This window comes from Piliocolobus tephrosceles, chromosome 20 (assembly GCF_002776525.5).
Source record: "Piliocolobus tephrosceles isolate RC106 chromosome 20, ASM277652v3, whole genome shotgun sequence".
Classification (NCBI taxonomy): domain Eukaryota; kingdom Metazoa; phylum Chordata; class Mammalia; order Primates; family Cercopithecidae; genus Piliocolobus; species Piliocolobus tephrosceles.
In genome coordinates, this window is record NC_045453.1 from 17,092,412 (window position 1) to 17,118,887 (window position 26,476).

Genomic DNA, 26,476 nt, shown 5'->3' on the forward strand with positions numbered 1-26,476 from the left:
TTAGGGCCAGAACTTGTTCCCCCTTGATGGGTCCAGTGTTGTTTCCAGCATCTCACAACTGATGCCACAAGCACAAGACACACTCAGAGACCTCATGTCTCGAACAGAGACATCATCATGCATACTGAAGCCAGCTGCCTTCAATCTTTTCTGGAAACAAAGCCTGGTATGACTAAGTAAGTAAAAAATAATAACACATCTCAAAGGGGAACTTTTGGCTGGGCACAATGGCTCATGTCTGTAATCCCAACACTTTGGGAGGCCGAGGCAGGTGGATCACCTGAGGTCAGGAGTTCGAGACCAGCCTGACCAACATGGCGAAACCCCGTCGCTACTAAAAATACAAAAATTAGCTGGGGGGGGTGGTGGGTTCCTGTAATCCCAGCTATTTGAGAGGCTGAGGCAGGAGAATCACTTGAACCTGGGAGGCAGAAGTTGCAGTGAGCCCAGATTGTGCTACTGCACTCCAGCCTGGGGGACAGAGAGAGACTCCGTCCCCTGCCCTACATCACAAAAAAGAAAAAGAAAAGGAACTTTCCTGTTCCTATCCTAATGGTAGCTAAGGGGAGCTGTTGCAGAGTTAATGGCTCTCAGGGGCCAAAAGGCTTGGTAGTTCAGAGATGGGCCTTTGGGGGACAGAGTCCCAGCTCTGCCATGCTCTTGGTGGGAGACCTTGGACATCAGGTATATGTTATTCACTTATGCATTAGTTTCTTAGGACTTCCATAACAAAATACTACAGACTGAGGGGCTTAAAGAGCAGAAACCTATTGTCGCACAGAGCTGGAGGCTAGACATCTCAGATCAAGGTGTCTTGGGGTGGGTGTCTCCCGAGGCCTCTCTCCTTGGCTTGCAAGTGGCCGCCTTCTTGCCATGTTCTTACATGGCCCTTCCCCTGTGCTGCACAAGCCTGGTGTCTTTGAGTCCAAATTTCCTCCTATAAATACTTTAGTCCGATTGAATGAGGACCCACCTTAAGGTCTCTATTTTAAGGTAATCATCCCTTTAAAAGCTCCGTTTCCAAATACAGTCACATTCTGAGAGTTTAGGGGTGTCCAATCTTTTGGCTTCCTTGGGTCACACTGGAGGAAGAATAATTGTCTTGGGCCGCACATAAAATATGCTAACACTGACGATAGCTGATGAGCTTTAAAAACATCGCAAAAAAATATCAGAATGTTTTAAGAAAGTTTATGAGTTAGTTTTGGGCCACATTCAATGCCATCCTGGGCTGCATGTGGCCCATGGGCTACAAGTTGGACAAGCTTATTCTAGGGCTTAGGGCTTCAACATGTGAATTTTGGGAAGGTCACAATCCAGCCCAGAAAAATCTATACATTTAATAGACCTTACTGTGTGTCAGGCACTGTTCTAAGTGTTTCACAGATTTCAACTCACTCAATCCCCATAACAACCCCAGGAGGTGGGTAATACCAGCGATCCTGTTTAACAGATGAGGATCCTGTTTAACAGATGAGGAAGCACTAGCTCTGGGCTCTTTCCTGCTCTATAAAAGGGTGATAGTTGGGCACGGTGGCTCACGCCTGTAACCCCAACACTTTGGGAGGCTGAGGCAGGTGGATCACTTGAGGTCAGGAGTTCGAGACCAGACTAGCCAACATGGTGAAACCCTATCTCTACTAAAAATACAAAAAATTGCCTGGGCATGGTGGTGGGCACCTGCAAGCCCAGTTATGTGGGAGGCTGAGGCAGGAGAATCACTTGAACCCAGCAGGCGGAGGTTGCAGTGAGCCGAGATCACACCGCTGTACTCCAGCCTAGGCACCAGAGCAAGACTCTGTCTCGAAAAGAAAAATAAAAAAGGCAGGGGTGATAGCATGAGTGCCTACGTTCCAGGGCTGCTGCGAGGACCAACAAGCAAATGCATGTAAGGGGCTTAGCACAGTGCCGGGCACACAGTACAGAAGGGTCCATATAATTGTGATCCAGAGAGACACAGGGTCTGGCCTGGATGGAGGCTAGGGTGGATGGTTCTGGAGAATAGCCTCGGACATGCATTCCTTGTGAGATTCCTAGACTGGGATCCTGCGGCTGACCCCCGTCCTGAGGTCTTCTGAGAGAAGACAGCACTGCACTGTCCCATGGTGAGATAAGTGGGGTTGTTCAAGATGGAGAGGTGTCCTTGCATCCCTCTGGGGCTGGGGGAGGTAGCAGAAGCCCCAGGGAAGTGGTTATGGATTTTAAAGGTCTGATTGGTTGGGCCCACATGGCCTCTGTTGCTCATCCAGGTTCCCGGAACCTGACTGGGTGAAACACTTGTATGCCTTTCATTTCTTCTCTTGTGGGCAGAGCCGTTTTGGAAAGGATTTTAATGTCACAGTTGAGACCCCTTGCATGGAGCCAGATGGCTTTGATGCAGATTCCTGATCAACCACTACCTAGCTCTGTGACCTTGTGGAATTCACTTCACTTCTCTGAGCTCATCTGTAAAATGTTGATAATAATAGAATCAAAGTCACAGCAGGATTGCTGGTGGAGGATTTGTTAAGATAATAAATGTTGAGTACTTTGCACAGTGCCTGGCTCAAGGTAAAATGTTCTAAAAATAATTATTATTACCATTCTTTTTCATTCATTTAATCAAATATTTATTGAACACCTACTAGATGCTAGGTCCTGGGGATAAATTAATGAGTAAAACTCAGACCTCATTATTACTTTCATGGAGTTTACAGTCTTACAGAGGAAAAAGACATTAGTTAAATAATCCCATAAGTAAACACAGAAGTGCACACAGCGATAAGTGTTAAGATTGAGAGTAAATGAACAGGATTAAGTGGATAAAGTTTCCCTGAGAAGGTGATATTCAAAGTGAGACCTGAAGGATGAGAAGGAGCCTAGAGAAGAATCAGGGAAGATATGACCCAGACTGAGGGATGCCATGGAGTGGGAGAGAACTGGGAACTCTTCAGGAACGGGCTGCTGCGTGGGGAGTCCTGGGGAGAGTGGCGGGAATGAGGGGAGAGCTGCACCAGGTGAGGTGAGATCACGTGCCTCAGAGCCTACATTTACAAGTTCGGATTTTATACTAAGTACAATGGGAAGTCTGGAGGGCTTTGAGGAGGGGATTGTATCAGTTAGTTTCTGCTGTATAACAAACCATTCCAAATCTGAGTGACATAAAAGAAGGGCCTTTTATTTGTTCATGATATGTGGCTTGGCAGTGTGGGCTCGGCTTAGCTGAGATGCTTGCCTCTCACACATGGGGAATGGCTGACCTCATTCCTGCATTTCGGGCCAGCAAATTTAAGACAGTAAATGTTAATTACTTTCCAAAGTGCCCAGCTTAAGGTGAAATGTTCTAAAAATTATTATTATCATCATTCTTTTTCATTCATTTATTCAAATATTGATTGAACATCTCCTAGATGCTAGGTCCTGGGGATAAATTAATGAGCAAAATCCAGACGTCATTCTTGCTCTCACGGAGTTTGCAGTCTTTGAAAAAAAAAAAACCATGAGTCTTAGATGGCAGGAGGAGCAAAGCCATCAAGATGCACACATTGCAAAGTGGCATGCGTACAGGAACGGGAGGGACTCATGGCCCTGTTTGCAGTCTCCATGGGGCTGAGTAGTTCTAGTTTTATATTTGAGAGGATTCCAATGGCTGTGTGAAAATAGACTTCAAAGGAGACAGAGGGGAGGCCGGTGCAGCAGCTCAGGTGAGAGATGATGTTGGTGTGGACCGAGATGGTTGCAGTGGAGATGGTGAGGTGTGAATGGACTTGAGAGGTAGTTTGAAGATAAAATGAGCAGGAATTTACATGGGGGTTGGCAGTGAGGTAAAGGGAATCAAAGGTAACTCTTGGGCCAGGCATGGTGGCTCACACCTGTAATCCCAGCACTCTGGGAGGCCAAGACAGGTGGATCACGAGGTCAAGAGATCAAGAACATCCTGGCTAACACGGTGAAACCCCGTCTCTACTAAAAATACAAAGAATTAGCCGGGCATGGTGGCATGTGCTTGTAATCCCAGCTACTTGGGAGGCTGAGGCAGGAGAATTGCTTGAACCTGGGAGGCAGAAGTTGCAGTGAGCTGAGATTCTGCCACTGCACTCCAGCCTGGGCGTTTGGGAGACAGTGAGTTTGTGACACCCAAGAGAGGATGTCACAGAAACCATTAGATATTCCAGCCTGACTCTCAAAGGAGAGGTCAGAATTTGGAGATTCAGGAGTCCTCATCCAATACATGGTGTTTAAAGCTATAGGATTAGACATTTTCATCGAGGAAGAGAGCAGAGTGAGACAAAAAGAGGAATCGGGACTTGCTGTATTAGTTATCTATTATGGCATAAGAAATTGCTGTCAACCTCAGTGTCTTGAATTTTAAAATCATTTATTATGTCACACATTTTCTGTGGATATGGAGTTCCGGAGCAGCTGAGCTGGGCAGCTCCGAGTTATGGTTGCATGATGCAGGTTGCCTTCAAGCTGTCAGTTGGGGCTGCAGTGATTTGAAGGCTTGACTGCGGCCAGAGGATCCACTTCCAAGTTGCCTTATTCGTGTGGTTCTTAGCTAAAGGCCTCTGTTCCCTGCTGGCTGTTGGCAGGAGACCTTAGTTCCTTACGCAATATCCTATTGAGATGGGCCTCTCAATAGGCTGCTTGCATTTCTTTATAGCATGGTTGCTGGCTTTCCCTGAGCAAGTTATCCCAGAGAAAGAGAAGACACAGAAGCCACATGTCTTTTATTTTTTTGAGATGGAGTCTGGCTCTGTCACCCAGGCTGGAGTGCAGTGGCACGATCTGAGCTCACTGCAACCTCCACCTCTCGGGTTCATGCCATTCTCCTGCCTCAGCCTCCCACATAGCTGGGACTACAGGCACCCACCACCACGCCCGGCTAATTTTTTGTATTTTTAGTAGAGACAGGGTTTCACTGTGTCAGCCAGGATGGTCTCGATCTCCTGACCTCATGATCCGCCCGCCTTGGCCTCCCAAAGTGCTGGGATTACAGGCGTGAGTCACCGCGCCTGACCAATCACATGTCTTTTATGATCTACTGCTGGAAGTCACTCTGTCCCATCACTCATTAGAAGTCACGAAATACAGCCTCTGTTCAAGGGAAGGAGACTTGGACTCTGCAGAAGGGAGGACATATCAAGTAATTTGTGGCTGTACTTTAAAACTACCATACCTGGGCCAGGCATGGTCATGTGCACTTGGGAGGCTGAGGCAGGAGGATTACTTGAGCCCAGGTTTCAGACCAGTCTGGGCAACATGGTGAGACTCTGTCTCTACAAGAAAGTACAAAAATGAGCTGGTGTGGTAGTACATGCCTGTAGTCCCAGCTACTCAGGAGGCTAAGGCAGGAGGATTGCTTGAGCTTGGGAGGTTGAGGCCACAGTGAGTCGTCTTCTGGGAGACAGAGTGAGATCCTGTCTCAAAGAATAATAATAATGATAATAATAAAAAACATAACTACCATATCTATGCAGAGGTTCTCCCACACTGAGCGGGGATCAGGGCAGAGGAGTCAGCAAAGTGCACTGAGGAGTGGCCAGTGAAGTAGGAAGACCCTCATGTTAGGAGGAACCATGGGAGGACTGGGTTTTAAGGAGACAGAATGGTGTCAGTGCTGCTGGGAGCTTGAGCAAGCCAGGATAGGAAAGCGTGCCCTCGGCTTTCTACCATGGATGTCGGCGGTGACCTTGCCAAAAGCATTTCACTGCAACCTGGGGCAAAAGCCAGACTGTAATGGACTGAAGACCGCATGGGAGGCGTGGAATGAAGGTGGTGAGTGTAGATACCTCTTTTGAGAAGGGTAGAGGTGAATAAAGAAGGTGGTGGTGGCTGAAGAAGGACGTGGGGTGACAGGAGGAATTGTTTTTGGACAGGAGATGTACAAATGTGTTCTCGTGCTGGTGGAAAAAGCGCGGTGGAAAAGAGGAATCGGCGGGGGGGTTCAGGACGGCGATGCAGACGCCACAAAGACAGGAGGGGTGTGGTTCAGGCAGGGGCCCCATAGAAAACAGAGGACATCTGCAAACGGGGGAAATGGAAGAAGGCTCAATAAAGGGACTGTTTACCCAGGCACAGGCGGGATGCAGGGATATCCCAAGGCAGAGAGGAATACCCCAGGCCTGAAGTCTTGAGATCACAGGGTCATGACAGCAGATTCAGGAACCTGGACAGAGGTGGTTGCTGGCAGCCCATGGTGACTCGCAGAGAGGAGCTGAGAGAAATCAGTCCGATGTCACTGTAGCCCTCCCTCCTCTCCTGCCCCTGTTTCCTACTTGCCTAACTTTCTGAAGCCAGAGGGCATGAGCCCCGGGGACTGGAGCCAACAAGTGAGCTTCTTGGGGTGCAGAACAACATGGAGAAGGGGGAGGAGGACTTAGAAAGGCAACCTGAGGAGATGCGGAGATGCGGCGCAGAGCAGGTGCAGAGGGTCCATGGAGGGCTTGGCCGTGGGGTTAGGACACGCCCTGTACTATGTCCGCATCAGCAGCATGGAGTGGTTTTGCAGCATTGAGGTGGGGAGTGTGAGCTTTCATGTCTGAAAGCTGCTATCTTCTGAACGAAGCATGAAGTGATGTCATCGGCTGAGAGGAAACTGGGGAAAGGGTGTGAGAAGTGTGAGAAGACAGGATGAAAAGATGCAATTGTCTCCACAGGGAGCAGGAAGCACTCAAGAAATATAATAGGACTCTGGGCAGCACGGAGTGCCCTCCTGGGCTTTGCGGTCCGACATTAAAGTGTAACAAGTTGGCCTCACTGTGAGATCACCTCCAGCTGGCAGACCCAGAGAAGTACAGGAAGGGCTCATCCAGGCCTGGGGTTTGCAAAGGGAACACACAACTGGAGAAGAGAGAACGGGGAAGGGGTCAGATACCAGATTGCTGCCCGGGCGCACACATAAACACGGACGCACATAGAAGGCCATCAGCATTTGCCTGCAAACATAAACACAGGCATGAACATAATAGTGAACATGTCTAAGGCAAACATCCAGATGCACCTGGGCTTATGCTGCACTCAATGTGCGGTAATCCCACGCCACGTGGACACAGATGCCCATGGGAGCGGATATCCACATGCATATACACAATTGGCTGCATGGGTTTGTGCAAGCAGGCATGGGGCAAACACGCAGCCTATGCAGGATATAGACGCATGGAGAGATCTGCACACAGACCTGAGTAAAGAACGCACGTACTGAAGGGGGCCTGAGTGGACACTGAGATACCTGCTGTGTCCATGCTCATTTGTATGTGGAAATAAGTAGCTTAACAGAGTGGTTACAACCACAGAATCTGGAACCAGATGGCCTGGGTTCAAATATAGGCTCTGCTTTGACACATATTAGCTGAGGCTTTGACCAAGTTACCTAACCTCTCTGTGCCTCAACTGCCTCATCTGTAAAGTGGGGATAATAACATCACCTACTTTATAGAATTGTTGGAATTACACCACACTTTCCTGGTTCATCTCCTATCTCTCAGGCGGCTCCTTCTCACATCCCTTGCTGGTTTCTCCATGTTGCCCAGTATCTAAACCTAGTTCCTGGGCCCGTTCTCTGATCTGTCTACCCACACTCCCTTGCTGGTAGCATGCAGTCTGCAGCTGGGGACTTATGTCACTTGATCCTTTCACTGTCCCTCACTCCCATCACGATCGCACCTCCCTCCGTACCTAGTGGTGATTCCCTGGTTCATCATTAGGAGAAATTTCGTGCCTGCACATTTGACTCCCTGGCCCTCCATACTCGCTCTGCAAAACCTCAAACTTTGTTGAACCCAGCTCTCCACCTACTCAGCACCTTCACCTGTGAACCTACATGTGGCTGGAGAAACATGCAGGATGCTGGCGGGACTTACTTTGTATTCACGATTGCAAGCCTTAGGTGACCTCAATGCTGCCCCAGGCCTCCCCGCTTCACTCTCTAGATGACTCCTTTATGCCTTCTCCTTCCTCCTCAGCCCTCCAGCCACCTCCTCCACATCCTCACTCAGAGCTGATCACTTTAGGTTAGCATAAAAATAATTGTGGTTTTAGCCATTAAAAGTAAGGCAATATGTCATGGAGAAAATCAAAGCGTTAGAAAGAGATCTTCACAGCTCTGATCCCCACAATGACCCACCCACTGTATCTATCAATTCTAAGGTGCATCTTTGTTAGAGCACATCTTAGCATCTCTGACATTGGAATGTTTCTTCCAGTCAATAGTTTGATTCTCCTTTCTTACTTTTGGATAGGTACTTACATTTAATAGTAACTTAGATTTGATGAAATACGGTAGCACATATGCTCTCTTGTTACCAGGGATGGACTGTTCTTGTCCTTGTCCAAGGATGGAAGGGGTTGTCCTTTAAAACCAATCCCTTTCCTAGTGCACCAGATCCCATCCACTCTCATCCCTGTAAGAACACCACATCCGTAATTCTATCCACTCTTCCCCATAGAATCTTTCCCTTCTCTGCGGCATCATCCACAAACACATGCTATTTTTTTCCTCCCAGTTTATGAAAATGCTCTTGACTTGTATCTCACTACTGGCCCATCCTCCCCATTCTAGCAAAACTCCGTGGCAGAATGATCTTTGTTCCCCATCTCCAATTCCTCTCCTCCCTTTCTCTTTGAACTCCCTCCAAACCGGCTTTTAAGTCAGCATTCTACTCCAGCTCCTCTTGCCAGGGTCGCCAGTCAGTAAACGCAGTCACCAGTTCTCAGGCCTCCTATTTGACCGCAACACAGCGTTTGAACACAGTTGAGCACTGTCTCCCCCTCGGAACCCTGTCCTAAGTTGGCTTGCTGGACACCACACTCTCCTGGTTCTTCTCCTACCTCAAAGGCCACTCCTTCTTGTCATCTTTGCTGGTTTCTCTTGGTGTCAACATCTAAAGTTTGCGGGGGGACCCAGGGTTCAGTCCCCTGCCCTATTTCCAAGTCTGGCTATACTGATACTGTCCACTCTCCTGGCTTTAAATACCACCTCCACATTGATGGTGCTTCTCTGAGCCTGGAACCTGCATCACTAACTCCCAATTCATTATCTCCCCTTGGGGGCCCATCAGGTGTCTTCTTTGCTTGTTTGTTTGTTTTTGAGACAGGGTCTCGCTCTGTCACCCAGGCTGGAGTGTGGTGGTGTGAAAAAGGCTCACTGCAACCTCGACCTTCCGGGATCAAGCCATCCTCCTGTTTCAGCCTCCCTAGTAGCTGGTACCACAGGCATGCATGCTACCGATTCGGCTATTTTTAAATTTTTTTGTAGAGAAGAGGGTCTCGCCATGTTGCCCAGGCTGGTCTCAAACTCCTGTGCTCAAGCAATCCTCCTGTCTTAGCCTCCTAAAGTAAGGGAGAGAGATGTGAGCCACTGAGCCCGGCCTCATCAGGTGCCTTGAAGGTTACCTATTCACGGATAACCTTCTGATGAGAGCCTTCATTACACTTCACCCCTTCACCGTGACTGTGACCCTCTTGAGGGGAGACATTGTATTGTGTCATGTCTTCATGCCCAGTACCTACTGCCAGGTAACCACTTGCTGAATGAATGAATCCGTGACCAAGAAGATGCAGAGCGGAAGGAGGGGGCTCAGGTTTTGATGGAAGGGAGCACTGGATTCATGGGATTCCTGAACTGAAAGGAGCAACCTGTTCAAAGGTGCAGAGGCAAGCCTCCCAGGAAAGCAGCCCTCACAGGAAGGGAAGGGAGAGGGGATAGCATTCGGGCATGGGGTACCGTGGGGACAAAGGCCCGGAGGCTGAAGTGGGCAGCTTGTTGGGGAAGACAGTGGACCAATGGGCAATTCATGAGAAGTCAAGATTAGAGACATATATTAAAGCTAAACTCACTCTTGAAAGGGCTTAACAGCTAGGCACAGGAACTTGAACATTAAGGTGTAGTCAGTGGGGAGAATTAAAGATTTTTGAGCAAAGAGGTGATGTAAGAGACCAAAGGGGCTCCAGAATTTCAGGTCAAAACAACTAGGAGAAAATATTGCACAAAGAAGTGTTTCCTAAAAATGGAGGCTAATTATTTCCTTCTTAATCCCAAATGCGAGAGTAAGGCTAAATTTAGATGACACAAAAACATGGTGATAAATAATGTAAAACCATGTCGTGAGAGTTATCCTTTTGATTACATCAAAAGAAAGAGTATTAGTAAGATGTTAGTGTTTAACCCCTTTATAACATGAGTTTAATATCTGCCCCTTTCTTAAAAACAAAATGAGGCCAGGTGTGGTGGCTCACACCTGTAATCCCAGCACTTAGGGACGCTGAGGCAGGCGGATCATCTAAGGTCAGGAGTTTGAGACCAGCCTGGCCAACATGGCAAAATCTTGTCTCTAGTAAAAATACCAAAAAAAAAAAAAAAAATTAGCCAGGCATGGTGGTGCACACCTGTAGTCCCAGCTACTTGGGAGGCTGAGGCTGGAGAATTGTTTGAACCCTGGAGGTGGAGGTTGCAGTGAGCTGAGATTGCACCACTGCACTTCAGCCTGGGTGACAGAGTGTGACTTTGTCGAAAGAAAGAAAGAGAGAGAGAGAGAAAAAGAGAGAGAGAGAGAAAGCAAGCAAGCAGAGAGGGAGGGATGGAGGGAAGAAGGAGAAAGAAAGAGAAAGAAAGAAAGAAAGAAAGAAAGAAAGAAAGAAAGAAAGAAAGAAAGAAAGAAAGGAAGGAAGGAAAGAAAAGAAAAGAAAAGAAAGAAAGAAAGAAAGTCAGTCTTTGGTGCAGAGAGCTTGACAGGCAGTAGTATCCAGCTGGAATTTAATTGCATTTGTTTTGTTTTTGTTATGTTTACTTTTACCATTGTAGATAGCTTATAGCGAAGCATTTAATACTACAGTTAATGATACAGTTTATTTTTTCCTTCATCAATAATTCAGTAAAGATTTATTGAGCACCTATTGTATGCCAGGCACAGTTCTAGATGCAAAGGATACAGCCACAGACAAGACAGATCAAAATCCCTGCCCTCATGGAGTTTCCACTCTAGTAGAGGACAACAGACAATAAACAAAATGAGAATGTCAAGTAGATGGTGAAATGTGGCGCTACGTTCTACGGAAGAAAACAAAGCAGGGGAGGGGAGAGTGACTGCTGGGTAAGGTCTTCCTCCACCTCCTTCACATCTTTGCTCACATGCCAGCTTCTCCTGGGCTTCACAGACCACCAATTTATAATTTCCATTTAAAACTTCCATTTTATTTCTTTATTTTTATTTTTATTTATTTTGAGACAGAGTTGTGCTCTTGTTGCCCAGGCTGGAGTGCAGTGGCACAATCTCGGCTCACTGCAACCCTTGCCTCCTGGGTTCAAGTGATTCTCATGCCTCAGCCTCCCGAGAAGCTGGGATTACAGGCACCTGCCACCATGCCCGGCTAATGTTTGTATTTTTAGTAGAGACACCTCGGCCTCCCAAAGTGTCGGGATTGGGATTACAGGCGTGAGCCATGGCACCCAGCCAAAATTTCCATTTTAAATTGGTGGTCTGGGAAGCCCATGAGAAAATGGCATGTGAGTAAAGATGTGAAGGAGGCAGAGGAATGAGCTCTGAGGCTGTGCAGAAGACTGAGGCAGAGGGAACAGCAAGGGCAAAGGCCCTGTGGTAGGAACGTCCCAGATGTGAGGAGCTGCAGGAGTCCAACGTGGCTGGAGAAGAGTGAGGAAGTGGGAGAGAAGCAGACTCTGAGGTCTGAAAGGTACCTGGGGGCCAGATCACACAGGGCCTTACAGGGCTTGGAAGGATTTCTGCTTTTACTCTGTCCCCAGCGGGTGCATCATCATTAGAGGGGTTTGAGAAGGGAGAAGTGACATTATCCGACACTTAAATTTTAACATGACCACTTCGGATGCTGTGCCAAGAATAGATTCTAGGGGACAAGGGCAGAAACGGAGAACTTTTAAAAGGACATTATGATAACTTAGAAGATAATGGTTGTTTGGACAAGGACGGTACAAGTAGAGGCGGTATCAGATTCTGGATGTATTTTGAAGATAACACTGTTGGAAATTGCTGACAAACTGTATGTGGGGGTGAAAGAGAATTCATGGTGGGGCCGGGCGCAGTGGCTCATTCCTATAATCCCAGCACTTTGGGAGGCTGAGGTGGGCAGATCACCTGAGGTCAGGAGTTCAAGACCAGTCTGGCCAACATGGTGAAACCCCATCTCTACTAAAAATACAAAAATTAGCCAGGTATGGTGGTGCACGCCTGTAATCCCAGCTACTAGGGAGGCTGAAGCAGGAGAATTGCTTGAACCTAGGAGGTGGAGGTTGCAGTGAGCTGAGATCGTGCCACTGCACTCCAGCCTGGGTGACACAGCAAGACTCTATTTCAAAAAAAAAGAAAGAAAGAAAGAAAGAGAATTCATGGTGGCTCTGAGGATTTGGGGCAGAGCAACTGCAAGGGTGGAGGTTCCATTACTGAGATGGGGATGAGCGTAGTGGCTCTGGGGGCGACAATCAGGAATTCCATTTTGAGTTTGAAACGCAGAGCATACACCAAATGGAGCTGTTAAAAGGGTAGTTGTATACGTGTCTGGAGTTTCATGATACATATTTGCACTTTATTTATTTGACATAGAGTCTTACTCTGTCACCCAGGCTAGAGTGCAGTGGCACAGTCTTGACTCACTACAACCTCCATCTCCCAGGTTGAAGCAATTCTCCTGCCTCAGCCTCCTGAGTAGCTGGGATTACAGGTGTGCACCACCACACCCAGATAATTTTTATATTTTTAGTAGAGATGGGGTTTCACCATGGTGGCCAGGCTGGTCTTGAACTCCTAACCTCAAATGATCCGCTCGCCTTGGCCTCCCAAAGTGCTGAGATTACAGGTGTGAACCACCACACCTGGCCACGTATTTGCACTTTAAAAGTCAGCTGATATATCAGCTATAAAATGAGGATAAGAAAAGAAAAGAGAAAAAAAAGTCGATTTAAAGAAAAAAATAATAATAGAAGTAGCATAAGGATACGGCAAAAATCACTGAAGTTGTACAGGAATGAGAAACCCTCGGAAAATACTGGGGCAGGTGTGCAGAAGCCAGAGGAGCTCATGGAGAGAAGTGAGTGTGTGTGTTAGGGAAGGTTGATCCCCTTGCCTCCTCTCTCTTCCACTCTAGGGCAGAAATGCGAGCTGTGGCTCTGTGGCTGTGCCTTCACCCTCGCTGATGTCCTCCTGGGGGCCACCCTGCACCGCCTCAAGTTCCTGGGACTATCCAAGAAATACTGGGAAGATGGCAGCCGGCCCAACCTGCAGTCCTTCTTTGAGAGGGTCCAGAGACGCTTTGCCTTCCGGAAAGTCCTGGGTGACATCCACACCACCTTGCTGTCGGCCGTCATCCCCAATGCTTTCCGGCTGGTCAAGAGGAAACCCCCATCCTTCTTCGGGGCATCCTTCCTCATGGGCTCCCTGGGCGGGATGGGCTACTTTGCCTACTGGTACCTCAAGAAAAAATACATCTAGGGCCAGGCCTGGGGCTTGGTGTCTGACTGTCGGTGTCTTTGTGCTGTGTGATTCCCCGTGAGCTCTCAGTAACTCACTGTCTCATGAACACTTGGACAGCCCTCCCCGCCCTTTGTTCTGAGTAATAATATCGTCAGTGTGAAAACATTCCATAGTTTAGAAGTAGACATTGCCAATGCTGTGACTCAAGGCCACGGCTCTACTAAAAGAGAGAGAGGAAGCGAGAGAGAGAAAGACAAAAACCAGAAACAAAACACGAATGCCTTTTCTTTCGATTCAAGGTCTCAAGATGGAACTGTGGGGACTGGTTAGAACCTGAGATGAGTCCCAGGATGTTTCATCCACCAGGGCCCAGATTCTGGGAGGTGCTGGGGACTCAGAGGGCCTGACCCTTCGCCTCCCCTTCCCTCTTGCCCAGGGAACTCTTCCACAGGACAAAGCCAACATCAAGACTCAACTCCTCTAACCGGTACCTCTGAATGGGGCTGGATAACCGGAGACCCCATGGGAGGTCCCTGAAGATCAGACGGGGCTTCACGCTTCTCCTGGACATGGACTGGCTTGAGCCAAGGCAGTGGCACTCCAAAACCAGGCCGCGGTGGGGACGGACACCATGAGCACACCCTCTCATTGCCCTTCTGATTTGGCCCATGTGTTGGGTTTGGCGTTACTAGAAATCTCTGAAGGCAGCAGCCATCATCCTCTTCCTACCTTGAGTTTTTCTATCCTGTGAGGTGGGACTTTCAGTAAAAGCCATGTTGACCCTCTCTCAGAAGGTCAGTCCAGCCCAAGTGCAGGGGCGGACCTGGAGGTGGACAAACCTAGGTCCCCCCCCCAGCCTCCGCCCAAGCCACCTCCTTTAATACCCCCCCTCCCAGGGTTGCCCCCATGCTACACCATACCATGGAGCCGGGGGGAGGGGGGAAGTCTCTGCATCCACGCCACCCACCCCGGTTGGGTCTCACTTTCCTGTGCCTTTTGCATGTTGGGAAAGGGTCTTGGTGTCACTGCTGCTCATGCATAGAAACCACCGAAAGCCCCAATAAAGCATCCAGGAGGAGCAGTTGCTTTTCATTTCTAAACCTATGTTGTCCAACTAGTTCTCATTGCCAAGCGCTGGAGCCAGAAGGGTAGAGATGTGAGGTTTCAGTCTCAGTTCTTCACAAGAGCAAGCAAAAGCTGACTCCCAGTCTCAAGTTGCAGATTGACAGGCTGGCTTCCAGATTGACTTTCCAGGGCTCTGACCTTAACATCAACCCAGCTCATTTAGGGACAGCATTTTACAGGTTACAGGGCATGTTTACAACCCTTTGCTCTCATTAACTTGTGCAAGGGCCAGGTGTGGTGACTCACATCTATAATCCCAGTGCTTTGGGAGACCAAGGTGGGAGAATTGCTCCAGGCCAGGAGTTCAAGACAAGCCTGGGCAAGATAGCGAGACTCCATCTCTAGAAAATAAAATAAAATAAACCTATATATGGACCTCAGGGGGCACCCAGGGCACATGCCCCCCACCCCAATTTCCCAGAGGGAAAAATGTATTTTAAATGCCCAAGTAACATTAAATCAGGAGTATAATGTATAGAATATAAGGCATAGTTTTACTTTATTTTGCAAAAAAAAAAAAAAAAGTATTAAGAATTTGCACATCTTTTTCATCAAGGTAAAAAGAAAGCTTAGTCATCTAGGGCCAAGACAGGGCAAAGGTGGAACTTACAGACCATGAACACTGTCTGGCACCATCCATCCCCTTGGCTAATCAAACATTCACACAGGCTGGGTGTGGTGGCTCACACCTGTAATCCCAGCACTTTGGGAGGCTAAGGCGGGCGGATCACAAGGTCAGGAGTTTGAGACCAGCCTGGCCAACACGGTGAAACCTCGTCTCTACTAAAAATACAAAAATTAGCTGGGTGTGGTGGTGCGTGCCTGTAATCCCAGCTACTCAGGAGGCTGAGGCACGAGAATCGCTTGAACCCAGGAGGCAGAGGTTGCAGTGAGCTGAGATCACACCACTGCACTCCAGCCTGGTGACAGAGCGAGACTCCATCTCAAAAACCAAACAAACAAAAAAATCAAGCATTCACACAAATCCTCCCCATTCTTCATTCAATTTCTGCTCAAGAACAACATACTCAATCCTCACAGGATCTACTGCCCTCCTGCAGTGAGGATGTGCTAACCCTCTCTCCAAAAATGAGACTCACAAAGCCCCATCAGTCAGTAACATCGCTCTGGATAATGGTGGATTCTCTTCTCATTTCTCCTCTAGCTCTAGAGATCACACCCATACCTCAATCTACTATAATATACAGATGAAAACATAAATTTGACCATCACTAGCATTCCCTATAGTCAATTACACACACACACATACACACACACACACACACACACCCCAAGCAAAGAAGAAAATACTCAGAACTGCTATAGGTCTCATTTCTGTAATTGATTCCAAGGACACTGTTGATATTTATAATTTCTCTTTTCTCACTAGCTATTCTAGGTTCTCTTTGCCCCCAGCCAGCACCTCAGTTAGTTAGGGTATTTTACCTGGTGACATGACTCAGACTCTGGTGGTCCTTGGATTGCTACAGTCTTCCATTACTATCGGATGTGGAAGTATTACGTGGCACCGCAGACAATCCCCTATTTGTCCATGCTATCGTTGTGCAGGAGTAACCCAGTTTAGCCCTGGTAATCAGCTCAATCATCCCAGCCTGTAGAGAAACACACTACTTTGCCTACAGTTTCAAGGGTATGAGGAGCTCAAAATGGCCAAGTGGCGGTCTCAACTTCTAACTTAATTGAGCCACTGAATTATTCCTCAATAGATGGACTCCTCCCTTAGGAGCTATAATTTCTAAACTATTAAAATCCAAAGCTTCAGGAATGTGAAGCAACAGTTTTAGGAATGGGTTATTTGTATAATAGTGAGAGTCACTTCCACCTCAGCATTGCTAGACTCGACTCGTGTTCTCTGGTAGTGGGAGAAACAGCACTGTGGTTGGTTCAAAGTACATACTGTATCCTGTAGGACAGCACTCCACATTGCAGTGTCTCCTGGCTGTCACCGTAACAGTCTTCAAGAGGTCATTTCAGTGTTCAATAAGACCAGCTCCTTCTAGATAAGAGAGTACTTTCTTCTAGATTAGAGAGTACATGGTAAGGCCACAATATCCCATGGGTATAACTACATTGCTGAATTTCTTTTGCGGTAATATCAACTCTTTGGTCAGAAGCAATGTTATCTGCAATACCAACACTGGAACCAAGGCATTCATAAGTCCATGGATATAGTGGTCGGAGAAGTCAAACGCATACAGACAATAAGTGAGTACAAACTGCTGCTTCCTCTGTGATGGAAGGGGTTCAGTGTGACCTATCTGCTCTCAGATAGCTGGTTCCTATGGCGAGCGGTGTCATATTAGGAATTGTGCACACTGGGCACTCTGCAGTGGTATTCACTAAACCAGTCTTAATCAGAGGAAGTCCGTGTTGTTGTATCCATCTATAACCTCTAGCTCAATTACCATGGCCCTTTTGTACATCAGCCTATTGAGCAAGCACTAGAGTGGCTGGGGAAAGAGAATGACAGACAGCTACAGAACAAGGCATCTTGTCCATTGGTTTCTTGAACAATGGTTTCCTCTGCAGTGGGTACTGTTTGGGGGAACGTGTGCATAGGACACAAATATCCTCCCACTCTGTGTCCATTGTTAAGGGCCCATCCACATTCCTTCTCCCACAGAGCTCCTTGTTATCAATCTTCCAATCTTCTTTCCATGTTCATGAGCATCCACCCAAACCATCCGTCCCACGAATATGTACAGATTTGTATTCCTGGACTTCTGTCTCTAGCTTGATAGGGCAGACAAGCAGACATACTGCTTGAAATTCTGTTCATTGTGAGGATTTGCCTTCTGCAACGTCTTTTGGGGCATTCCTGTAGTGCTGCAACTATCCACTTACAGGTGGTGCCAGGCCTGAGTTTTTTCTTCCTCCATCAACTGATTATAGGGCATTTGCCATAAGGCCTCTGGTGTTGACTGAGGAAGAGGCAGCAATGTGGTGAAATAGATGCCATCATCTGAGCTATGTCACTTTCACTTGATGGTAGAATGATGCTACTGTATATGCCTAGCTTTATGGCTTAATGGATCAGATGATACCCAGTTCATGATGGGGAGATCAGGTTGCATAGTCACCTGGTGTCTCCTGGTCAGGTGTGCAGTCTCTACCAGGGCCCAGTAGAAAGCCAGATGTTATTTCTCAAGAGGACTATTATTGTTTGCAGAAGAGGACATGACTTTGTTCCAAGTCCTAGGGATGTGCACTGAGATTTTCCTATTAGTGCTTGCTGGAAGCTCCATACTGGATGCCTATGCCACAGGTGATTTAAACACCACTGGATCTGCTGGGTCATAAGGCTGAACTCGCAGAACATCTTACACCGCAGCCTGAATTTGCTTTGGGATCCATTCAAAACTGGCAGTCTTATGGGTTATTCAGTAAATGGTCTGGAGCAGTGTACACAAATGGATGTACTGCCAGGTACAGTGGCACATGCCTGTAATCCCAGCTACTTGAGAGGCTGAGGCAGGAGGATCACTTGAGCTCAGGAGTTTGAGACCAGACTGGTCAATTTAGTAACACTCCCATCAAAAACAAAGATAAATATAAAAACAAATGGGTGTATGTTGCCTCCCAAATCCAAAGAGGGCCACCAATTGTGTCTTTTTCTTAGTAGGAGGTGCAGCAACTTACCTTTCACTGGGATGGGATATCCTGACATTTCCTAGATCCCTGGGTTGCTAAAAACTTTACCAAGTTTCCAGGACTCTGAATGTTCATGGGGTTTACATACCACCCTCTGGCGAGCCTAGATCTTAGTGAATCATCTGGTGTACTTGATGCGTCCTGCTCATTAGTTACAGCATGAGTCATCAATGTAGCGGATCAGTGTTTTGTTATAGATAATCAAGATAATCAAGGTCGCTACACACTAGATTATGACAGAAAAAGAAAAGCTGACATAGTCCTGTGGAAGAAAGTGATATGCTACTGCCCTGTCAAGTAAAAGCAAATAAGGTTGGGCACGGTGGTTCACACCTGTCATCCCAGCACTTTGGGAGGCCGAGGCAGGTGGATCCACCTGAGGTCAGGAGTTTGAGACCAGCCTGACAAATATGGTAAAACCCCATCTCTACTAAAAATACAAAAATTAGCTGGGCATGGTGGTGTGTGCCTGTAATCCCAGCTACTCGAGAGGCTGAGACAGGAGAATTGCTTGAACCCAGGAGGCGGAGGTTGCAGTGAGCTGAGATTGCGCCACTGCACTCCAACCTCAGTGACAGAGCAAAACTCCATCACAAAAAAAAAAAAAAAAAAAAAAAAAGACTTCTGGTGATTCTTATTAATTTGATATATAAAATAAATGTTTTCTAGACCAAGAGCTGGATACAAAGTGCTGAAAACTGTGTTCATTTGCATTAATAAAGAAACCACATCTGAAAAAACTGCAGTTTGAATTACCACCTGAGGGGGTTCACAGTAAAACCTTATCCTTCTTCTGGACCCATCCCTTTTACAGTATTGCTTTTAGTTTACTAGTCTAGTGTGTGAGGTGGTGGTGGTGTGAAGTTCCAGGAGCTTTCTCTTGGCCCTTTTACCCTAAATAGTCCTCATTCCATGGGTCAAGCAGACCTGTGTAGGCTCTGCTAGTTGTTAAATTTGTTTGTTCCAATAACATATTCAGGACCTGGGGTAAAAATCACCGGTGGGTTCACAGAGCCACTGGTCCACTCACTATGAGATGGTTTCAAACCAAAACTCCATTTATCACCTAATCCCAATAAGCCTCATTAAAAATTGTTTATTTACTTTTACATTTCTGTGGTATATATGGGGTACATGAGACACTTTGATATAGGAATATAATACATAATAATTATAACAGGGCAAATGGGGTATCTATCACCTCAAGAATTTATCCTTTCTTTGTCTTACAAACAATCCAATTATATTCTTTAGTTTTTTGTTTGAGATGGAGTCTCACTTTGTTACCCAGGCTGGAGTGCAGTGACACAATCTCAGCTCACTCCACCTCCCAGGCTCAAGTGATTCTCCTGCCTCAGCCTTCCAAGTAGCTGGGACTACAGGCATGTATCACCACACCTGGCTAAATTTTTTGTATTTTTAGTAGAGACAGGTTTCACCACATTGGTCAGGCTGGTCTCGAACTTCTGACCTCAAGTGATCGCCCTACCTCGTCCTCCCAAAGTGCTGGGATTACAGGCATAAGCCACTGTACCTGGCCTCTTTAGTATTTTTATTTTAAAATTTTGTTTGTAGAAACAAGGTCTCACTATGTTGCCCCAGCTGGTCTCAAACTCCTACACTCAAGCAATCCTCCTGCCTTGGCTTCCCCAAATTTTGAGATTACAGGTGTGAGCCACCATGCCCAGCCTTTTAACACCACTGGATTTAAACACCACTGGATCTGCTGGGTCATAAGGCTGAACTCGCAGAACATCTTACACCCTTGAGATGGAGTCTCGCCTTGTTACCCAGGCTGGAGTGCAGTGACACAATCTCAGCTCACTCCACCTCCCAGGTTCAAGTGATTCTCCTGCCTCAGCCTCCCGAGTTGCTGGGACTACAGGCATGACACCCTTGTTGAAAATTAGTTCAGTGTAGATGTACTGATTTAATTCTGGGTTCTCTATTCTTTCCCATTGGTCTATCTGTCTGTTTTTATGCCAGTACCATGCTGTTTTGGTTTCAGTATCATTTGAAGTCCGGTAATGTGATTTCTCCAGTTTTATTCTGTTTGCTCTCGGCTATTTTGGATCTTTCGTGGTTCCATATAAATTTTAGGATTATTTTTTCTATTTCTGTGAAGAAAGTCATTGGTATTTTGGTAGGGATTGCATTGAATCTGTATATTGCTTTGGGCAGTATGGACATTTAAACAGTATTAATTCTTCCAATCTATGAACATGGAATATCTTTCCCTTTTTTTTGGTATGTCCTCTTCAACTTGTTACATCAATGTTTTGTAGTTTTCATTATAGAGATCTTTCACTTCTTTGGTTAAATTAATTTTCAGGTATTTTATTTTACTTGTAGCTATTGTAAATGAGATTATTTTCTTGATTTCTTTTGCAGATTGGTTGCTGTTGGCATACAGAAATGCCACTGGTTTTTGTTTTTTTTTTTTTTTTTTTTTTTTGAGACGGAGTCTCGCTCTGCCGCCCAGGCTGGAGTGCAGTGGCCGGATCTCAGCTCACTGCAAGCTCCGCCTCCCGGGTTTTACGCCATTCTCCTGCCTCAGCCTCCCGAGTAGCTGGGACTATAGACGCCCGCCACGTCGCCCGGCTAGTTTTTTGTATTTTTTAGTAGAGATGGGGTTTCACCGTGTTAGCCAGGATGGTCTCGATCTCCTGACCTTGTGATCCGCCCACCTCGGCCTCCCAAAGTGCTGGGATTACAGGCTTGAGCCACCGCGCCCGGCCGCCACTGGTTTTTGTATGTTGATTTTGCATCCTGCAACTTATCAGTTCTAAATTTATCAGTTGTAATAGTTTTTTGGTGGAGTCTTTTGTTTTTTCCAAATATAAGCTCATATTATCTGCCAACAAGGATAATTTGACTTCTTCCTTTCCAATTTGGATGCTCATTATGTGTTTCTTTTGTCTAATTGCTCTAACTAGGACTTCCAGTGCTATGTTGTATAACAGTGGTGAAAGTGGGCACCCTTGTCTTGTTCTAGATCTTAAAGGCTTTCAGTTTTTCCCCATTCAGTATGACACTGGCTGTGCATCTGCCATACATGGCTTTTATTGTGTTGAGATATGTTCGTTCCTTCTATCCTGTTTTTTGAGGTTTTTTATCATGAAGGGTTGTTGAATTTTTCAAAAGCTTTTTCAGCATGAGTTGAAATTGTCATGTGGTTTTTGTCCTTCATTCTATTGATATAATGTATCACACTGATTGATTTGCATATGCTGAGCCATCCTTGTATCCCTGGGATGAATCCCACTTGGTCATGATTAATGATCTTTTTAATGTGTTGTTGAATTCTTTTTGCTAGTATTTTGTTGAGGATTTTTACATCAATGTTCATCAGGGATACTGACCTGTAGTTTTCTTTTCTTTTCTTTTTTTTTTTTTTTAATGTGTCTTTGTCTGGTTTTGGTATCAGGGTAATACTGACCTCATAGAATGAGTTTGGAAATAAGCCCTGCTTTTGATTTCAGTAGCATTTTAGGTCCCCAGGGAGTAGATTCAACTCAGAGCCAGTGTAGAATATACCTTGAAAGCTCTGGGTATTTCTCTCTTTCTTGAAATTTCTTCCTTTTCTCTGGGATACACCCAGGTAAGTGTCAGGCTTCTCTGAAGAGCTTAAAGGAAGATAGTTTATACTTGTGACAGTCACAGGAACTTTTCTCAAGGAGATCTAGCCTTCCCTACATTTCATGGGCCCCAGGACACTGAACTGGGTAAGAGATTACTTCTGCAGGCTACTTCTGCAGGACAGTTCTCTGGGTGTCCTTGGACTAACCCAGTTCTCCCCACTTTCGTGTTTACAATTCTCTAAAATAATAGTAGAATGTGCTGGAATATAATATCTTAACATAAGAAGGGACTAGCCAGAACTTCCTGGGCTCTGTTCCAATCCCCCCAAAACCTGCCCAGAACAGGATGCCCTTCAGTGCTTTAGCCCAGTGATCACAACGCCCTGGGGCATAAAACCCAAGCCAAGCTACTTCCGGGTTCCCACTGCTGCAATGCAAGTGAAGCATACACAGTCAAGACATTATCCACCTTGGGCAGCATTCCTGAGCCTTGGGGGACCAGGCTTCTGTTGTCCTTTGCTGCCTATCTGTAACTAGTAAATCCGCTTCATGTAACTTGTGAATACGAGTGTTCTGTCCCACCGGATTCAGACAAGTTGGTAGCCAGTGCATGGTGAGCCTGTTTCACCACTTTATTAGTCTGTTTTCACACTGCTGATAAAGACATAGCCAAGATTGGGCAATTTACAAAGGAAAGAGGTTTAATTGGATTAACAGTTCCACGTGGCTGGAGAAACCTTACAATCATGGTGGAAGGCAAGGCATGCTTACATGGATGGCAGCAGGCAAAGAGAGAGCTTTGTGCAGGGAGACTCCAGGTTTTCAAAACCATCAAATCTTGTAAGACTTACTATCACAAGAACAGCACGGGAAGGACCTGCCTCCATGATTCAATTACCTCCCACTGGGTCCCTCCCACAACACGTGGGAATTCAAAATGAGATTTTGGTGGGGACACAGCCAAACCATATCTCCACTTAAAGTTAGGTCTCTGCTCACTGGACCCAAAGTTTTTCTGACTGTACAGAGCAATTAAGACTTCAGTAAACTGCTCAAATGTTTGATTTCTAGGGACAATATGATGAATTTACCTCCAGTAAAAGTCCCTGTGGGTCAAAATATTCCAGTGGTTGCTATGGCTCTGCTGCCATAGTGGAGTATTTGCATCCAACTCCTCTCTGGCAGTACGTGCTGCCACTTAGACTCTGCCACTCCTCATCAAAACCAGGAAGCCCATTTCAGCGGCAGCACTTCCCACTGTCACACCTGGCTATAGAGGAAAGTACTCCAGGCTTTTGAATGGTACTAGTGTTTTCTCTGCCAGTGCTTGCTCAATGCCTTAGTGAAAGGAGCATCCTCTGGGCCCTCCTGGTGGACTTAAAGTAGCTGATAGGGTCAGCATCAAGTCATACATAACGACTGGGTGTGGTGGGGCGCCTGTAATCCTAGCTACTCTGGAAGCTGAGATGAGAGGACCAACTGAGGCCAGGAGTTTCAGACCAGCCTGGGCAACATAGTGAGACCCTGTCTCAAAAAAATTAAAATTAAAATTAAAAAAGAAAGATGTTACCCCATGATATTTTTTAAAACCACACATAGTAAATCCATCCCAACATTCCTATTTCCTTAAAACTTTGAATTCCTCCCTTAACAATATCTTAGGGAAATTCTGGTATCTCAACTTCAATGAACGTAGACCACCACTAAGTCCTGGTTTCAGTTAATCAATCCAGGAAACCATTAGAATCACTTGCAAATGCTGAGATAACATATTAAATCTAGACTCTCCAGAAAATGTATGAATATTCATAAATTTAACCCAGCCTAACATGGTTTGTTCTTCTTGGTCTGGCATCTTCATACCCCATTGCCACACACTCCCCCAGGTCTCTGTCAACATACATTAACAAAACGTTTTTATTCTTTGGTGTCATAGACTCTCTTCTGGGTCAGGTTCTGAACTTGCTCTCCTGGGGCATGTGTGGGTCTGCAAGCAGTGAAGGGTGCTGGAGTTGGCCTTGAGATGAGGCACCCCCTTGCAAGGAAACTGTCTTGGATGAGGTCATTACAAGTCTTCAAGCAAGAGAATGATCTTCTCAGAAGAGGAGGAGGGCTGCTTCCACTGTTAAAGAGGGCCCGGGTTGATTTGGAGGTCAAGGTTGGCAGATTCATCTGAGTTCACCCACAGGGGTCCAGACTGTATCTGAATAATGGAATGGAGCCCACGAGCCTGCCATTGCTACTGAATGACTGAGGGTACTGCTGCCGCTACTGAAGCTCATAGAACTTCACCACTGCTGCTGAAAAAAAACCTGGAAACCCCCACTCCTGCTGATTGCTAAAATGCTTTTCATATTGTTAGAGCCCAGGACCATCTATAGTCACCTTCAGTCACCCACTGCCACTGTCAGAGCCCATTTCTAGAATCAGAGAAAAAATTAAAAATGTCCTCGTTTCCTCCACCTCCCAATCTCCACCAGTGTCTTCCACTAGCAGAGCCCAAAGGAAAGCAGGATGAGAAATGCACAAGGCAGGCTTCCCATCCTGGGGATACAGAGGAGCATGCGGAGGGGAAGGGTGGAGGTCAGAGGCAATGGACATCGCCCAGGACACTAACCTTGCTGAACTTCAGGTCCCTCACCTCTTGTTAAATACAAGATATTGTATTTAACCTTTTAAATACAAGGTTAAAAATTCACCCCCTACTTACCTCAGCAGATTATGTTGAGGAACTAAGATAATGATTGTGAGATTACTTTATAAATTAATCAAGTGCTATACATTTGCAATGGAATGTTACTATTCCAGTTATTATTACAGTTGCATGGGTTATTAATATTGTTGTTGTAATAGGTACTGGGACTGCCACCCTTGTTTCCCCAGTGACTCGGAGGATTGGCTGTTAATGGCTCACAGCTGAGTCCTTCTTGGGACACTGCTTCAGCTGAAGGGAGCTGTCTCATTCAAGGTTACTTCACTTCCCTAAGGGTAGCTCACATCCAACGAGTGGTAGGTACAGAGATAGAAAGGTCTGACCCTTCTTACTTCAATTTAGGACATCTCTGAAGGGCCATCCCAGACCCACAACTCTCCACAGGATCAGCTAAGGTTCTGGAACAACTGCATCACAGTTCAACTTCTCTCTCTGCCGTTCCCTGCATGTCTCATTCCCTTGCAGGTGACGTTTCCAAGAGCACTTCCCAATAAACCTTCTAAATGTAAATCTCATCTCAGAGTCTGTTTCTGAGGAAACCATCCTAAAGCAATTATCGTGATGCTTTCAAGCACTGTCACAAACATTTGACCCTTAAGACCACCCTAAGATGTAGAAAGGGCACAGAGTGTTACACATACTCCTCGTTCAGATGAAGAAGTTGAGGCTCAGAGAGATTAAATAGCTCACCCAAGGTTGCACACAAAGTCAGGGTAGAGTCAGATCTGAGCACAGCTCTCTTGACTCTCTGACAGGTGTTTTGACCATTTCACTTCCAGGGAGAAAGCAGAGATGCCTATTTGGGGGGAGGCCAAGGATTAGAGCTGGGAGGATGCTTCGAGTCAGCCTCTTCTGTCTGCTGGAGCAGAAGCAGATTAGCATTGCCCTGGACTCGGGATCCCTAGCAGGAGGACGAGGAAGAGAATCCATTCACAAACACTCCTGAAGCACCTACCCTGGGCCAGAGTCATTAAGTAGGACCCAGTCCCTAACCCCAGGGAGCCTCCAGCTTTGGGGCTGAAGAAGAGAGCAATATTGCTTGAAGGTAAGAGGAACTCTGGAAGCAGGGTGGAAAGCAATTTTGCCCAGAACAATAAGTGAAATACTGATCAGCAGGAAGAGGGGGATCAGTTGGTTTGGTCCTGCTGAGATTTGGAGATGACTGCCCACAGCAAAGACAGAGAAACTCCCATCTGGGTTTGGAGACAGGGAGGGTCTTCAGTTGTTAGAAGAGCTGGCAACTCTTCCTAGAACCTGTGGAAATACTGTTGCCCAACTGAGTTTTCTCCATTAAATGGCCAACACACTGTAGCTTTTCTAAGGATATCTGCATGAAGAGAAAGAGCAACGTATGACTTCTGCTCACATTCCAGTGGTAAGAATGGAGGGCCTCACCCAGCTGCAAAGGAGGCTGGGAAACGTATTCTCTGACTGGGTAGTCTATTGCTAAGGAAGAAGAGAACAGATTTTCGTGGACAGCTAGCAGCCTCTAGCATAAGGAATAACTGTGAATGAGAAGAAGATCAGGTAGATTGCTGGAGAAAATGGTAGACTCTGGCTGGGTGTGGTGGCTCACGCCTGTAATCCGAACACTTTTGGAGGCCAAGGTGGGTGGATCACCTGAGGTCAGGAGTTTGAGACCAACCTGGCCAACATAGTAAAACACTGTTTCTACTAAAAACACAAAAGTTAGCCAGGCATGGTGGTGCGTGCCTGTAATCCCAGCTACTAGAGGGAGGCTGAGGCAGGAGAATTGCTTGAACCGGGAGGCGGAGGTTGCAGTGAGCCGAGATTGCGCCAGTGCACTCCGGCCTAGGCAACAAGGGCGAGATTCCGTCTAAAAGAGAGAGAAAGAGAGAAAGAGAAAGAGAGAAAGAAAGAGAGAGAGAGAAAGAAAGAGAGAAAGAAAGAGAGAAAGAAAGAAAGAAAGAAAGAAAGAAAGAAAGAAAGAAAGAAAGAAAGAAAGA

General features: G+C 46.4%; 1 protein-coding gene across 6 annotated transcripts in view; it reads left to right on the plus strand.

The window, feature by feature from the left end:
* Positions 1-15,041, plus strand: part of GDAP1L1 (ganglioside induced differentiation associated protein 1 like 1) — a 65,366-nt gene extending 50,325 nt beyond the window's left edge. For 5 of the 6 annotated variants that reach the window (XM_023227883.2, XM_023227878.2, XM_023227879.3 and 2 more), the window contains one exon: positions 13,093-14,496. In XM_023227883.2, the coding sequence (XP_023083651.1) occupies positions 13,093-13,436 (344 nt within the window). In that variant the 3' untranslated portion in view covers positions 13,437-14,496. Of the gene's footprint in view, positions 1-13,092 lie in introns of all 6 variants that reach the window. The other variant, XM_023227882.2, reaches the window with a different exon arrangement.
* Positions 15,042-26,476: the final 11,435 nt, after the last annotated feature.